General features: G+C 32.6%; 3 protein-coding genes across 3 annotated transcripts; 1 reads left to right on the top strand and 2 right to left on the bottom strand.

Annotated features, from left to right (window-relative positions):
- Positions 1-414: 414 nt before the first annotated feature.
- LOC135147983 (F-box/kelch-repeat protein At3g17530-like) lies at positions 415-1,684 on the bottom strand. The gene is made up of 2 exons (XM_064082070.1): positions 971-1,684; positions 415-885 (listed from the first exon to the last, which is right to left on the bottom strand). Exons 1-2 carry the CDS (start codon positions 1,682-1,684, stop codon positions 415-417), a joined length of 1,185 nt encoding a protein of 394 aa, XP_063938140.1.
- Positions 1,685-11,285: 9,601 nt separating this feature from the next.
- LOC135148038 (non-specific lipid-transfer protein Cw18-like) lies at positions 11,286-12,172 on the top strand. Its single transcript, XM_064082196.1, has 2 exons — positions 11,286-11,846; positions 11,930-12,172. The coding sequence occupies exons 1-2, from the start codon at positions 11,476-11,478 to the stop codon at positions 11,937-11,939; spliced, it is 381 nt and encodes a 126-aa protein (XP_063938266.1). The 5' UTR covers positions 11,286-11,475; the 3' UTR covers positions 11,940-12,172.
- Positions 12,173-12,200: 28 nt separating this feature from the next.
- Positions 12,201-15,154, bottom strand: LOC135147982 (F-box protein At4g22390-like). Its single transcript, XM_064082069.1, has 3 exons — positions 15,099-15,154; positions 13,464-14,772; positions 12,201-12,607 (listed from the first exon to the last, which is right to left on the bottom strand). The coding sequence occupies exons 1-2, from the start codon at positions 15,152-15,154 to the stop codon at positions 13,485-13,487; spliced, it is 1,344 nt and encodes a 447-aa protein (XP_063938139.1). The 3' UTR covers positions 12,201-12,607; positions 13,464-13,484.
- Between the last annotated feature and the right edge of the window lie 1,481 nt (positions 15,155-16,635).

Genomic DNA, 16,635 nt, shown 5'->3' with positions numbered 1-16,635 from the left:
GATTCTGTTATACTACAAGCTAATATTAATATGAAGTCTATTAGAAAATATTGAATTAGACGTTCAACACTATTGACAGATTTCCAGAATATAATCAGTCAAACAAATAGACAACTCTCTCTTGTTTTTCACAAACAACTCCATAACCACAATTCAATACAGTGATTTGAATTCAAAGGTCAAACAGAAAAAGAGTGAGTGAGAAATTATAAACGATAAGATAACTTGGAAAAAACGATAGCAAAGAATGTTGAACATGATACAAAAATATGGACTTCTCACAGATTTATTGTAATATTTCTTTTATATTGCCATTATCAACCACGCCATATGCAAAATAGTAAATATAATCGTTATGGACTCAAGAATATAATCATTAATTAGTAGATGTAGATTTGTAAGACTGACAATTCCTCACTTTGCATATTTCAACAGTGATTTGCCTCCCTCGTACATGATTAGACTCTGTGGAAACGAGGTGTCTACAGTAGATGGAGCAAGGACTTCACGGGAAACATCTGGACCCCCGTGCTTACCATATCCATGATATTTAGAAATCCTGCTCTTAAAATTAATAGAGACTATGTGCGTTTCATCAGGACGCTGCGATTGGAATGACTCTACTATAAGAGTTCCAGTCTTTGTAATATTCAAAGGATGCCCATATTGTTTGAGCACAGCTGTAGCAAGTAGAACCCAAGAGCCTACACCTTTTCGTTGCCTCCTCAACCATATAGGAAAAGGATACTTGGGAGGCACTAGATTGTAGCAATCTGGGTCCAAAGTACAAAGAGCGAGTGAACCTTCAAAACTCATGAGCTTAAACGGGGCAATAACTCCAAATAGACGGGGAACACGATTTGGCACATTAAATTCCCCAAACAACTGCGTATCAAAATCATGACATTATCTTCAACTCATTCCCCTTCAAACTATTAAACTCCTCAGTTCCAGGTTGTTTCATCTCTACCCAGTAGTACCTACCATCAACATAAGCCCCCATTTCATTAACAAGCCTCGGAACCCGAGAATCCCCCATCTTCTTCCACGTGTTCTTCCTCAAACTATAAACCTCAACCTTCGGAGCCACCTCTCCAAACTGCTTCCCCTTTCCATCCTGAACGTAAACAATCCTAATAACCTTATAATCATCCGTACCCTTATCATACCCCATCCCGACAACATAATAACTCTTCTCCCTATCATCCAAAAGCCTCTTAAAACAACTCGAAACAAGAACCCTATGTCTCCTAACAAAAGGGTTCCACAAATACAACTCCCTAGCAGCATAATCTATATGCAAATCAGTTAACAAAAGCATTCCATCTACTTGCGCAATTAGCTTCAAACTGCCACTCTTGGTAACAAAGGGAATGTCGAATTTTTCGATAACTCGAGAAGTATCAGCAGAGATTAAAGAGCAGTAATTTTGGTGAGAGATAAAAGGGGGGATTATAAGCACAGCATTATCATCACAAAAGTTAACAGCTTTCCGAATTTGAGAGGAAATAAAAGATGGGTTGTTGATAAGAGAGTACCATGCTTTGTTCACTGAGCTTGATTTGATTAGGTCTTTTACAGAGAGTCTTGAGAAGATTTCAGCGGTGGTTTCTTCAGGGAGATCATGAAACGTCGTCGTTGAGACTCCATTGTTGCTTACTGGGGCTACTGCAGCAATTGACATTTTGATTGCAAGGAGAAATTGTGTAGGGTTTTAGAAACAATGAAAGTGGATTATTGTGAAGAGCTTTTTGCAGTGATTTTAAAACCAACGTAAAGAAAAGCGTGCAAACACATGGAAAGTGTACGTAAAAGTGAAGAGCTTTTTGCAGTGATTTTAAACCAATGTAAGAAAAAAGTAACTACCACAAAAATGTCAAGCCGTAAAACGGATAATTTTGATATTAATTTGTATGTACGTTGATTCGGATCTGAAAATTCATATCTGTATCCAGATACAAATACTATCCGGATCTGAATCTGATTTTAAATAGATTTTTATTTTTATATTAAAAAATTTTGAAAATTATAAAAAATAGCAAAGATCAAAAAATGATGTTAAAAATTAAAGTTAATAAAGATGATTTATATCTATTCAAAAATTAATTTTTACTTATATTTCGATATAAATTTGTTATCTTTAAAATATTTAACTCAAAAATATTTTGATATATGTCTATAATATCTTACAATTATATAAAATTTATATAAATATATTATTTATGAATTTATATATAAATACACACATTATAATAAACACACTATAAAGTTATAGAATATTAAAATAGAGTTAAATATCATATACTCCCTCCGTTTCAATTTACACGTCCATCTTGAAAAAAAAATTTGTTTCAAATTAGTTGTCCACTTCAACTTTCAATGCAAAATCATATTTCCAAAGTCAATTCTACTCCACATATCTCTTGTTTATATTTCCTAGATCAATCTCATTCCACATATTATAGTAATTTAATGCATCTAATTTGTCAAGATCCACTTTTCTTAAACTGTGTGATTTTTTTAAAGTGGACATTTATTTGAAACGGAGGGAGTATATTTCATTTCGGATTCGGATATTATCGAATACAAATATGCCTATATCCGTATCCGGAATTGTCGGATTCGGATGCGGTTAATATCTGGTAGGTGACTGTATACGTCCAAAAAATTCAAATAGGTCACTCAACTCAAACTAATCATCAATCAACGGCTTTCGAATTGAACGAATGATTAAATTAAGTTGATTTATTTGAGTTTTTTGGACGTAGTCCGTTAAATTTTCAATGAGTGATGTGCTTCAGTTTTTTGGACACAGTTTATCACATAGTTGATATTCAACCCTATAAAAATTCATATAAACATGTGCAGTGCAACATGTCTTCCTTACAAAATTATTAATGTTTTATGTAAAACAGTCGGCAAACCTATATGTAGCGACTAGATCATTTTTTTTATCATTCATCTATGTCCAAACTATTCAAAAAGTTATTCGACTCTGATATTCTGATAACCATTAATACTGTAATCAAAGAATATGTGTAATGGATACACATCAAAAGAAACAAAACTACCACAATATTATCGATATACTAACATGCAAATACATGCCCAAAGTCATACATTTCACAAGATTAAAGAAAATCATTATAAGATGACTGCAGCAGTTGTGGACTAGTGTCCGCCTGGAGATCTCTTTCGAACATAATTGAGGACACACTGATCAGTGGTTTGTAGGTGATATTACTATATATCACCCTCAGTGCCATATGCAAGTCATTGTATACCCCTTGTTCCAGATCAAGACCCGATAAACATTACTATGAAGTACTTTTGCCAATCAAAAAAGAATAATTAAGAGGTTAAATCCAATACGACACATCAAATTAGTTACTCAGGAATATTAGGATATTCCATCTGAAATTTCTCAAGTAACTGATGTAATGTGATTTCTTGTCTGAACCTCTTCATTTCTTTTTGAGATTTGTTACGGTACTTACAATAGTGTTACCGGACTCTTGATCTGGAACAAAGGATGATATACAATGATATTTACCCATGCATGAAATCTACCTACCCTGTCCATCTCTTTTGGAATTTGTAAGATACAATCCGCTTCGGCGAAATTGCATAGTAAAGAGCACCATAACACGCATACATATGATTAAATACAAGGGCATAAGAAAAATCTAGTGAATTGGGAGGAAGTGTTTGGGGTTGTCTAGAGCTCATGCGATTTTTGATATATATAATACTAGCACATACACACAATGATGTCATATAAGAAGAGTCGAGTGAATCGGTCGCTAAAGAAGTGTCTAGAATTCTAGGGAAAAGGAAGTGTCTAGAGCTTTTGAGATTTTTGATATAAATATTAAATACAGTACTAGCACATATAAAGAATGATGTCATCACATGAGAAGAGTTGAGTGAATCGGCCTCACAAAATATCTAGAATTTTATGGAGAAAGAAGCTTCTGGAGCTCTTGAGATTTTTGATATAAATACTGTACTAGCACATACACAAAATGATGTCACATAAGAAGAGAGTCGAGTGAATCGGGCCCTAAAGAAGTGTCTAGAAATCTCCAATTTTGCATATAAAAACAATGATGCGCACACATAACAATATCATATAGGTAAGGACTAAAACCTCTAGCGAAATGCAATTTTTTTTATAAGGAAATGAAAGAGCAATGCGAAAAGAACGTGCTAGGGACATTAAACGAGAATCCAAATTTTAAATGTCCAAAAGAGGTATAAGTATGTAAATTATGAAACGCTTTTGCTAAAAATTAAATACAATAAAGAATATGTTCATTATGGCGCTAGATTCATAAATTATCACCAAACTATAAAAAAGAAAATAATTTCCAGAAAGAAGAACAATCCTAATGAGATTTCATATTCACCTGCAGTGACTAATTATATATTTAGAATTCGTGTAAACTCAAAAACTAATTCCCAACATAACCTGATGTACAACATAATGATTAATTATGATTTAGATTTCTAGTGGGCAAAGCTAATTCTTCATTACAAACAAAATAATAGGATTTACTTGGAAATGGGAATAGTGATATAATGTGCACCAATCAAACATTGACAATTATATACATATTTGATTTGAATTTCTGTCGTCTCCATATTAGCAAATTATAAGAGTAAACTTCTGGTTGTTTATTAAAAGAAATGAAATGTCCTTCATTTGTATCATCAAAATTAATGTACTTCAGTTTGTACTGGAATATTAAAATGATCGCTGAAGTTAACGTCATATATCACTCTATCATGGGTCTTAACGAATAACAGGATATCATTTATATCATTATAGTCATGAAAGATATCAAACAAGTATATGTCCTTCGGGAGTAAAAATATTTTTTTACAAAGTTCTAAATATTATTCTTGAATGTAACATAACCAAGTAAAAGGTTATGAATTCTAATATTTATAATAATATATTAAATTTTAACAAGTTTATCTACTATTTATATTTAATTAAAACAAAGAAAATAACTTTATAATAAAATAAATAGCACATAAATTTGATAAAATCTAAATATATTATCATAAATATTAGAAGTCATAATCTTACTTTATTGTGGTAACATTTAATAATAAAACTCTATAAATAATATTATTACTCTTTTAACTCATATTTAGAGGTAACTAGTTGAGAAGCCGCCGCAAGCGGCCTATAAAAATTATATTAATGATTTAAATTTAAAATTTTTAGAATAAAATAAATTTGTGCATCCGACAAACTCTTACTCTTACCAGCCATCATCTCTATCACCATTCAAGCATCCAGTATAGTGTAACTCATTATTGTATTCAGGGTTCTAGAAATCGCTAGGCGTCCCAGGGCGGTCGGGGTACCTTCTAGCGATTAATCGGTAAATCGGGGATTAATCGGATAGATTAATCGAAGCATTAATCGGACATATATTATTTTTAAATTATTATAATTATATGTAATTTAATAATTTTATCTACTTTTCACTACTAGTGGAGTCAAACTAGTAAACAATATAATATCATATATTAAATAAATACTTGATATATATAATACAAATCATTGATTAAATAAATATATACCAATCGAAATAATGTAATAAATATTAAATAAAATTAGTCACTTATAGGATATTAAGTTAAGTAAAGTGAATAATAATTCTTATAATATAATCATAATTTTAGATTTAATTATTAAAAATGTTTTTTTTTTTTGACCGCCTGGACCTCCTAGCGGGATTTGGGCAGCCTAGGCGGGATGTTGACCGCACATAGGACCGATTTTTGTAAAAAAAACCTTTATTACAATCCGCTTATAACTACCAAGCACTAATATTAGCGGTTCTAGTTGTCAAAACTCTAAAACACCTCAAACCTCTAATTTTGCCCAAAATCTCTGACTTCCAAACAGAGCCATATAGTGTAACAAGAGATTGGAGTTTGCATGTAGTTATAAATTAAAGGAAAAGTGCATTTTGTATATGTGCATTTTGGAGAGTCATGCCTTTGTAATATTATAACTAAATAAATATTCTACATTTATAATTCTATTTAATTAAATTTTGCTCAATTTGTGTACTTTGTCAATTCAAACTAACCACATGAGTTAAAAGTGAATGAAAATATGAATAAAATTTTCTTTTACAGATTCTTCGACAGTTCATATTGCTCCCACAAACACAGATGCATCTACATCTCGTGTAGACGCACACAGACATTTCCATGACCATCGGGAACCTTTATCTCTGTAGATGCACACCGACAAATATTCCTAGATCTTATCGCCTCATAGATCTTATCGCCCATAGATATTATCGCCTCATGAGTACAAGACTATACATTTTTAGTCTTTTCAACAATTGAAAAATCTACCCCGTCCCTAATATTTCATCTTCTCTCACGATCCAGTAGTCTCACTCCGGCATATTTAAGGTAAAGTCACTACTAGAAATTTGGATTATACATCCCCCACCCCCCAAATATATCATCTTTCTCCCAAAATTCTGTTTTCTCCGTCGTAAATATCTAAAGGTAAAGTGGTGTGTGTTCATGTAGAATCGGGTATTAGTTTGAACTAATAATTAGTAAGTACTCGTATGTTTCTTGCAATCGATTCAATTTTGGTTTTCGAATTTATACAGAGTTTTCGTTTTTGATTTCTAATTGCAACAGATATGGCTAAAATTTACTTTTGATATTTTACAGCTATGAGCCGCACAAGAAAGATGCACAGGTGTGAGGGATCCCAAGGGTAAGAAAGAATCTCGTCACATGATTCCATCAACTCCCTTGCACAATCGAAGCTACGCAAACATAATAGTCCTCATTATAATGGTAATAACTCATTATTTATGTAGTTTTAATTATGATTTATTATTTGTGTTGCTCAGGTTATGATAGAATAAATGTATACAACTCGGAGGCGATGGAGTATTAATAAACGATGCTGGGAGGCATCATTTGTTAATAACTCTCACTGTCCCTCTGAGTTGTTATACATTGTTGGACGCGGCACGTACTTTAATGCTTCTACAAGACGATAACGTATAAGCTTCTATAACTAATAAAAATTTAATATTAATTTTTTATCCGGAAGAAGTAAATCTTAAAAATAAATTATAAAAAATAAACTTTACAGGAGTACTAACGTATGTATAGAATTGAATGTGACAGAGGGAGTAACATTTACTTAATGGATGTAGTTCATTGTTTATTTTCCATCAATTTTGTTTCTCCTCAAGTGGTATTATCATCTATTTATTTCATAAGCTCTACCATATAACAATCATTAAATTAATGGTCATTTGAGGGATTGATTTGTGGTTAAACTCAATTTTTTCGTTAACTTTGTCTAAGTAAGTTTACTAGCTTTTATATGTGGCTGTTCTAGTACTAGTCACAAATATGGTCTTACCTAGATAATTGGATTATCATCATCCCATCTCTAAAACAATGAAATCACACAAATAATAATAATCTCTACAACTTAGAGTTTTAGAAATTATAACTTAAAAATATCTCTACAATTTCCAAACAAACCCTTTGAATCCCTCCTCAATCTCTAGTGGAAGCTATCTACATTTCTCCCTCAAAATACACAATATCTCTCTAAAAGTCTAACAAATATGTTATATCTCTTAAAAAACTTAATAATTATGTTATATTTTATTATGATCTTTTTATAGAAAGTCATTAGTAGGTAGTAAAGAGAACTAAAATAGAATAAAACTCTATATAACGCCCACCATCCTTCAATAACACTCATTCTCAAGGTCCTTATTTCTCATGAAGTGTTCCCTCAAGCATATTGACTTGAGGCTCAACCCTTGATGCTCACTTGTATGCTTGTCTGTCAGCGGATGTCTATTTACAAATTTTCTTCTCAACATATCTTTTTGCTATTTAGACAGATATGTTCTCCTATTTCATCTTTGTTCTTTCCACCTCCTCGTCTCACCGTATGGTACATGAATAAATCATTACAATTTACAATATTTTGATAAACATGATATGAACTATACACTTTTTAAACTTTAGATTTTCTTAAAACAATCTTACTGGACTACATTAATATAGTCATCAAAAAGCATTACAAAAAAAACACATGACCCTTAGTGAGTTACCACACTAGATGTTAGGGGATGACAATCACACTTTCTTTTTTGTATGAGATGTTGAATATGGTATTGTTTATTTCTCACATTGTCTATACTTTTGATGTTCTGTAGATGGAGATTGTGTGCTTATGATGGCCCCTAATCCGGATGATCCACCATATGTTGCTCAGATTATAGAATCCAAGGCTAAAAAGGTGACAGTAAGATGGTACTACAGACCCCAAGACACTGATCTTTGGAAGAAAGACTGTCACGGTGACCTTGGAAGAAATACTGTCACGGGAAAAAAGATTGTTTCTATCTAACCATTTGATCCTTAAAGTCTAGATTGTATCCTAGGAAAGTGACCGTGCACACTTTCCATGAATATATAGAGCTTGAAGGTCGGCGTTCTGATTCCGATTACTACAGTCGATTTGAGTATGATATTTAAAGAAAAATTGATCGATGTCAAAGATGCTGATGGTAAGTGATATGTGACTCCTATAGTTACTTGTTGTTGTGTTTAGTTACAAAATTACTCCTTTCAAAAGTGTCTAATTTGACTATTCTTAAATCTTAATTGCAGGCTGTGCATTTGCGGGAATCCTTACAATCCGGATCTGTATGTGTCTATGTCAGATATGCAAATCAAGGTACAGTATCCATTATAATAAAAAAATTGCTCTTTATGTATCATGTATGTGCTTTATTTGTCATTTCCAGCATTTCAGAAAAAGAAATCTTGAGGTGCATACATGCAACTCTTTTATTTACTGTTGTTGAATGTGAATAGATTCTATATTTCATAAGAAGTGTGGTAAGGCTTTTTTATACTATAAGTTGATTAACTCACTAAGAATTATCTCCTTAAACGTGCATTCCTTGTGATTTCAATTTTCATAGAAGTTTTCGTGTTGCGTTGATTGTGCTTTTAATGTTCCTTGTAGGTTCCATCCATCTTGTACCAACACTGATGCAAAGAGTTCATGCATTATTTTTTGTGATAACTGCAAGAACTCTCCTAGCTAGGTTAGACTTGTTGGACTTAGCGTTTTTATACATCTTGTTCTATCTTTTTTATTTGACATTTCCCACTCTTTTTTGATATGATTATTTACAATACATATAATAAACTCAATTTTTGATATTTTATAATACTTAGGAGCAAGCTGCGGACAAGCGCTTTGAAAGGTATCTCAAGTTCCCGAGGATGCACAAAGATATCTAAAAGGAGAAGGCCCTTAGATAATTAAAGATTAAGGAGTATTTCAAATTTTTGTTTGTCTTGTGGAGAATTGTTGGTTTGTTGTTCCGCCCCTTTTATTTATTGTGACATAATAGGTTTCTTCTATTATTTTAAAATTTAAATTTTATTTTTTCATCTAACAATCATATTATTCTAATTATTTGTAATTTGTTTTACATGCATACAGTTTGGATTTTGACAAATATAGTTACTTGATTAAATGCATGTTTGAAAATTAAATTCAAATATCACCCAATCTCACATTGCTTTTACGTACCAAATTAGGTTGGGGTTTGGTGGGTATGGTTACATATATATTGGTCATAGACGAAATACCATATAGATTTGTGAAATATTGTTTTGGAGAAGTTTGTTTGTTTTTTTATAAACGCACTTGCATTAATACTTCTCAGAATCAATCATAAAAATGATGAAATCTGGAGCAGTATAGAGCCTGACATAGAATATGCGACTCGTGCTAATTCATAAGTTACGTATTCGCAGACCTAAAGATAAAAGTAAATAACCCTTCATCAAAGTGTTTAAGCATATCCCTACAATTTTCGATCATTGCATGAAAGTAGGTGTTTCCCGACCGCCATTTACTGCATCGACTAGCTAGGAGCTGGCATCACATTCAAACAAACACTTTCTACTCCTCCATTCTTTCGTCCAAGTTAAAGCTTTTGAGGCTCATAACTTCTGCTTCTCTCGGCTGAAATCTCGCTTGCACGACAATACTTTTGGCTAAAAGAAAGTTACCTTCTTCATCCCTAATAACACATCCAACTCATACCTGGTCTGTCCCCTGCACAAAAGCTGCATCTACGTTTATTTTAACCCAGACTTCAGGTGGTTTACACCACGTTCGAAATCGAACCACAATGTGTTGTTGTGTGTTATATACAGAGCTATCTTTCCTTGCTCGCTGCCATTCAGTAAACATACAGCACGCTCGTCAACGCAATCCATAAGGTGATTTAGAAAATTTATACTCTGATCAAATTATTTTTACTTACATTTCACTTATAAAAATTTAAAATAAAATACCAAATATAACCCTTTAATAAAATTTAGATGAGAAATTTATGGATCCTAGATCATATTTTACGACCTTCGTATGAAGTATTTAGCTAAGTAATTAAAATAAAAGATATGTAATTTATGTTTTTTTGTAATTTTTTTGGGTGATGTGTTATTTTATTTTGTAAGTACTGATTTAATATATATATATATATATATATATATATATATATATATATATATATATATGAAAACTATATTCTATGTAAGGTACAAGTTTTACTCAACAAAAATTTCCAACACTAATATAGGAAAAATAGGAGATAGTAAGTGGGTGTTTGGCAACACTTATTATTTTAAGTCTTTTCGGGCTTCTTTTAGCGCTTTAAGCTGCTTCTATTGTTTAGGTAGCGTTGGCAAAAGAAGTATAAGTGCTTTTTTGGGGGGTTTTAAGCCAAAAGGTAGAAGTGAGATATGTTAACTTTTTTGGCCTTTTTTAGTGATTTGCATTTTATTATGAAGTTTTTAATTTTTTAATATGTAATAAACTTTATTTAGTAATAAAGTTATTTTATTTTAATAATTTGAAATTTTTTGAATTTTTAAATTTAAATTACCAAATTTTCAATCGACTTATAGGTAAAAGTTAATTTACATCATAATAATTGTCTTTGCAGTTTTCTTAATCACAAAAGTTTCAAAAGTGAATATAATAATATAATAAGAGTTGCAAGGATCATTTTATTGCATCGCATCTGATTTTTGTATTGTTAAACTTATTTTTGTTGCAAGAAAATTATTTAGACTAAATTATACAATCAAATATACGTATAATTTGTAGTGTGATGTGATATTAATTTCCATTCATGTAACCACACAATTAAACATATTAATAGAGATGCAAGCATCAAATTGTTCCTAGGCATTTCTGTGAACTTACCAGACCAGGTGTCCTAACTGTTAGTTAAATTTGTTAATTTTGTTCTAGTGCTTCTCCGACTTGCCTATAAATGCGTCTCCCTGCATAATCTGTTTCTGCACAATTTGTCTACATAGCACATTCCAAGAAGTCTACAGATACCTGAGAACATAATGGCGAAGATTGTGTACTTGACGATGGTTTTTGCCACATTTTTGGCGGCTTTTCTGATGGTGGAGCAAGGGGAGGCTTTTACCTGCGGGACAACATTACAAGAACGTACAAAGCAACTTTGTGATCCATTTCACAGGGGTGAACAGCAGGAGCCATCTGCTGAGTGTTGCAACTCATTAAAAGCATTCCGTGATACGGCCAAGACTAGAGAAGAGAGGATTGAGTTGTGTCGTTGCGTGCAGGATCGTTCTAATAGAAACAGAGCTGGTGTTCCTGCTCCAGATGCTCGTATTCCTAAAATAGACGCTCTTCCTGCAAAATGCGGACTTCCATTTATATACTCTGCAGATCGTAAATTCGACTGTAACACGTAAGTTTATTTCACGGATTGTTGATAATTTTTTTGATTAGTTCATTAGTACACATGACTGACTAATATATTTTTCTATGCAGCGTAAACTAAGCTTACCTCCGGTGCATGAAGAAGTAGTTGGAGGAAAAATCGATATATATAATAACACTGAGGCCATATATGTGCCTTAAGAAATAAATTTATGAGCAAATGTATCTCATATGTTTTGTAATTTTTCAGTTCAACAAGAAATGCAACTCCTGTTTTGCATCCACCGTAACTCATTGAGTTCTGTAATGTATTTCTGGCGTGCTATATTATAAACGTTTGACGTTTCTTATTAATTCTAACGTAACTGTTAATGCCAAAAGATAAAAGAACGTCGTCTACTGATCAATGACTGTCACTTAGTACTACAAGTCTGGAACTGTCACAAATCACAGGGAAAGGCCTCTGTTTATGACAGTTTAGTATTGTTGTATATACCGAAAGCAGCATTCCCAGCGGCAGATATGCATACTTCTTGTAAATATGCATACTTCTTGTAAGCTAATAGAAATACATTTAAACAGCAATGGAAACACGACGACTCCAGTCATAAGCTATACTCAAGACATCAGGTAACAAGATCTCGGTTTTTCTCTGATCAACTGGCATCCCAGTCCCTATTTCTGGATATGAGTGTCATAAGGGCAACCACGACTGACCTCATGCTTGGCCTTAGTACATGATTTCCGGAGATCTGTGCTGGGGTCGGGCTGATTCATTACCTCTTCAAACTGTAAAAAATATACAGATAAATATATACTTATAATTACAATGTGCTCATTATGGCTGAGTGTTGCTGGGTTCCACTGAAGCTTAAGAGTTTGCAAATGACATGGAGAAACACAGAGTAGAGCCTGATTTAGGTACTTATAAAATTTTAGTCAAAGTCTTACGACATCTCGGCATGATGAGTGGTGCAGGGGAGATAGAGAAAAGAACTATAGAGCGAGGTTCAGCATTGCATACAACATTCTGATATGTGGGCTTTTCTAGGTAGACAGTGCTGATAAAGGTCTAAACACACGTAAAGGTCTAAAGAATTGATAAAGAAATTACAACATCTGTAATCCAAGAGTTCTTTATATGCTATGAAGTGCGAGTTATACAAAAAACAAATAGAACGGATCAAGAAATTTAAAGCAACATTAGCAAGTTAAGCTGCCAAAGGATTACGAGGATGATTCTGTTATACTACAAGCTAATATTAATATGAAGTCTATTAGAAAATATTGAATTAGACGTTCAACACTATTGACAGATTTCCAGAATATAATCAGTCAAACAAATAGACAACTCTCTCTTGTTTTTCACAAACAACTCCATAACCACAATTCAATACAGTGATTTGAATTCAAAGGTCAAACAGAAAAAGAGTGAGTGAGAAATTATAAACGATAAGATAACTTGGAAAAAACGATAGCAAAGAATGTTGTACATGATACAAAAATATGGACTTCTCACAGATTTATTGTAATATTTCTTTTATATTGCCATTATCAACCAGGCCATATGCAAGATAGTAAATATAATCGTTATGGACTGAAGAATATAATCATTAATTAGTAGATGTAGATTTGTATCACTTACCAGCAGTAGACTGACAATTCCTCACTTTGCATATTTCAACAGTGATTTGCCTCCCTCGTACATGATTAGACTCTGTGGAAACGAGGTGTCTACAGTAGATGGAGCAAGGACTTCACGGGAAACATCTGGACCCCCGTGCTTACCATATCCATGATCCTTAGAAATCCTGCTCTTAAAATTAATAGAGACTATGTGCGTTTCATCAGGACGCTGCGATTGGAATGACTCTACTATAAGAGTTCCAGTCTTTGTAATATTCAAAGGATGCCCATATTGTTTGAGTACAGCTGTAGCAAGTAGAACCCAAGAGCCTACACCTTTTCGTTGCCTCCTCAACCATATAGGAAAAGGATACTTGGGAGGCACTAGATTGTAGCAATCTGGGTCCAAACTACAAAGAGCGAGTGAACCTTCAAAACCCATGAGCTTAAACGGGGCAATAACTCCAAATAGACGGGGAACACGATTTGGCACATTAAATTCCCCAAACAACTGCGTCTCAAAATCATATGACATAATCTTCAACTCATTCCCCTTCAACTTATTAAATTCCTCAGTTCCGGGTTGTTTCATCTCTACCCAGTAGTACCTACCATCAATATAAGCCCCCATTTCATTAACAAGCCTCGGAACCCGAGAATCCCCCATCTTCTTCCACGTGTTCTTCCTCAAACTATAAACCTCAACCTTCGGAGCCACCTCTCCAAACTGCTTCCCCTTTCCATCCTGAACGTAAACAATCCTAATAACCTTATAATCATCCGTACCCTTATCATACCCCATCCCGACCACATAATAACTCTTATCCCTATCATCCAAAAGCCTCTTAAAACAACTCGAAACAAGAACCCTGTGTCTCCTAACAAAAGAGTTCCACAAATACAACTCCCTAGAAGCATAATCAATATGCAAATCAGTTAACAAAAGCATCCCATCTACTTGCGCAATCAGCTTCAAACTGCCACTCTTGGTAACAAAGGGAATGTCGAATTTTTCGATAACTCGAGAAGTATCAGCAGAGATTAAAGAGCAGTAATTTTGGTGAGAGATAAAAGGGGGGATTATAAGCACAGCATTATCATCACAAAAGTTAACAGCTTTCCGAATTTGAGAGGAAATAAAAGATGGGTTGTTGATAAGAGAGTACCATGCTTTGTTCACTGAGCTTGATTTGATTAGGTCTTTTACAGAGAGTCTTGAGAAGATTTCAGCGGTGGTTTCTTCAGGGAGATCATGAAACGTCGTCGTTGAGACTCCATTGTTGCTTAGAGCAAGTCCAATGCTAGATGCTATATATCTATTGCTATTGCTATAATATAGCACCAAAAAATGTTTTTTGGTGCTAAAATAAAACTTGCACTCCAATGCTAAGTTCTATAGCTTGTTTCAAATTTAACCAACTCATTAACTTTTACCTAACTTCTATATAGAACCAACTCTTTAACTTTTACCTAACTCATTAACTCATTAACTAGTTTCCAATTTCTATTTATTGGTGATGTGGCAACATGGATGGATCCATCCTTGGTTTCAAATATAGAACCAAGGATGCATCTATGCATGGATGCATCCAAATATAGCACCCCTTTGGAGTTGAGTTTTTTTACATTTGATGCTATAATATAGCAATAGAACCAAGTATAGCATTGCATTGGAGTTGCTCTTACTGGGGCTACTGCAGCAATTGACATTTTGATTGCAAGGAGAAATTGTGTAGGGTTTTAGAAACAATGAAAGTGGATTATTGTGAAGAGCTTTTTGTAGTGACTTTAAAACCAACGTAAAGAAAAGCCTGCAAACACATGGAAAGTGTACGTAAAAGTGAAGAGCTTTTTGCAGTAAAGAAAAAAGTAACTACCCCAAAAATGTCAAGCCGTAAAACGGATAATTTTGATATTAATTTGTATGTATGTTATTCGGATCCGAAAATTCATATATGTATCCGGATATAGTATCCAGATACGAATACTATCCGGATATGAATCTGATTTTAAATAGATTTTAATTTTTATATTAAAAAATTTTGAAAATTAAAAAAAATAACAAAGATCAAAAAATGATGTTAAAAATTAAAGTTAATAAAGATGATTTATATCTATTCAAAAATTAATTTTTGCATATATTTCGATATAAATTTGTTATCTTTACAAATATTTAACTCGAAAAATATTTTGATATATGTCTATAATATCTTACAATTATATAAAATTTATATAATATATTATTTTATGAATTTATATATAAATACATACATTATAATAAACACACTATAAAGTTATAGAATATTAAAATAGAGTTAAATATCATATACTCCCTCCGTTTCAATTTACACGTCCATTTTGGAAAAAAAAAAAATTGTTTCAAATTAGTTGTCCACTTCAACTTTCAATACAAAATCATATTTCCAAAGTCAATTCTACTCCACATATCTCTTGTTTATATTTCCTAGATCAATCTCATTCCACATATTATAGTAATTTAATGCATCTAATTTGTCAAGATCCACTTTTCTTAAACTGTGTGATTTTTTTAAAGTTGACATCTATTTTGAAACGGAGGGAGTATATTTCATTTCGGATTCGGATATTATCGAATACAAATATGCCTATATCCGTATCCGGAATTGTCGGATTCGGATGCGGTTAATATCTGGTAGGTGACTGTATACGTCCAAAAAATTCAAATAGGTCACTCAACTCAAACTAATCATCAATCAACGGCTTTCGAATTGAACGAATGATTAAATTAAGTTGATTTATTTGAGTTTTTTGGACGTAATCCGTTAAATTTTCAATGAGTGATGCGCTTCAGTTTTTTGGACACAGTTTATCACATAGTTGATATTTAACCCTATAAAAATTCATATAAACATGTGCAGTGCAACATGTCTTCCTTACAAAATTATTAATGTTTTATGTAAAACAGTCGGCAAACCTTATATGTAGCGACTAGATCATTTTTTTTTATCATTCATCCATGTCCAAACTATTCAAAAAAGTTATTTGACTCTGATATTCTGATAACCATTAATACTGTAATCAAAGAATATGTGTAATGGATACACATCAAAAGAAACAAAACTACCACAATATTATCGATATACTAACATGCAAATACATGCCAAAAGTCATACATTTCAAAGATTAAAAGAAAATCATTATAAGAACTGACT

Source organism: Daucus carota, chromosome 7, assembly GCF_001625215.2.
Source record: "Daucus carota subsp. sativus chromosome 7, DH1 v3.0, whole genome shotgun sequence".
In the NCBI taxonomy this organism is placed as follows: domain Eukaryota; kingdom Viridiplantae; phylum Streptophyta; class Magnoliopsida; order Apiales; family Apiaceae; genus Daucus; species Daucus carota.
The sequence above is the reverse complement of the archived record's forward strand: the minus strand, read 5'-3'. Positions and strand labels throughout refer to the sequence as shown.

Bases quoted from the DNA above. Each gene is read 5' to 3' on its own strand.
- LOC135147982 (XM_064082069.1), bottom strand. From the start codon at position 15,154: ATGTCAATTGCTGCAGTAGCCCCAGTAAGAGCAACTCCAATGCAATGC. The intron at 14,773-15,098 runs GTTCTATTGCTA...GCTATATTATAG, and splicing joins CCAATGCAATGCTATACTTG to CAATAGCAATAGATATATAG.
- LOC135148038 (XM_064082196.1), top strand. From the start codon at position 11,476: ATGGCGAAGATTGTGTACTTGACGATGGTTTTTGCCACATTTTTGGCG.
- LOC135147983 (XM_064082070.1), bottom strand. From the start codon at position 1,684: ATGTCAATTGCTGCAGTAGCCCCAGTAAGCAACAATGGAGTCTCAACG. The intron at 886-970 runs GTAGAGATGAAA...TTTGATACGCAG, and splicing joins TTGATGGTAGGTACTACTGG to TTGTTTGGGGAATTTAATGT.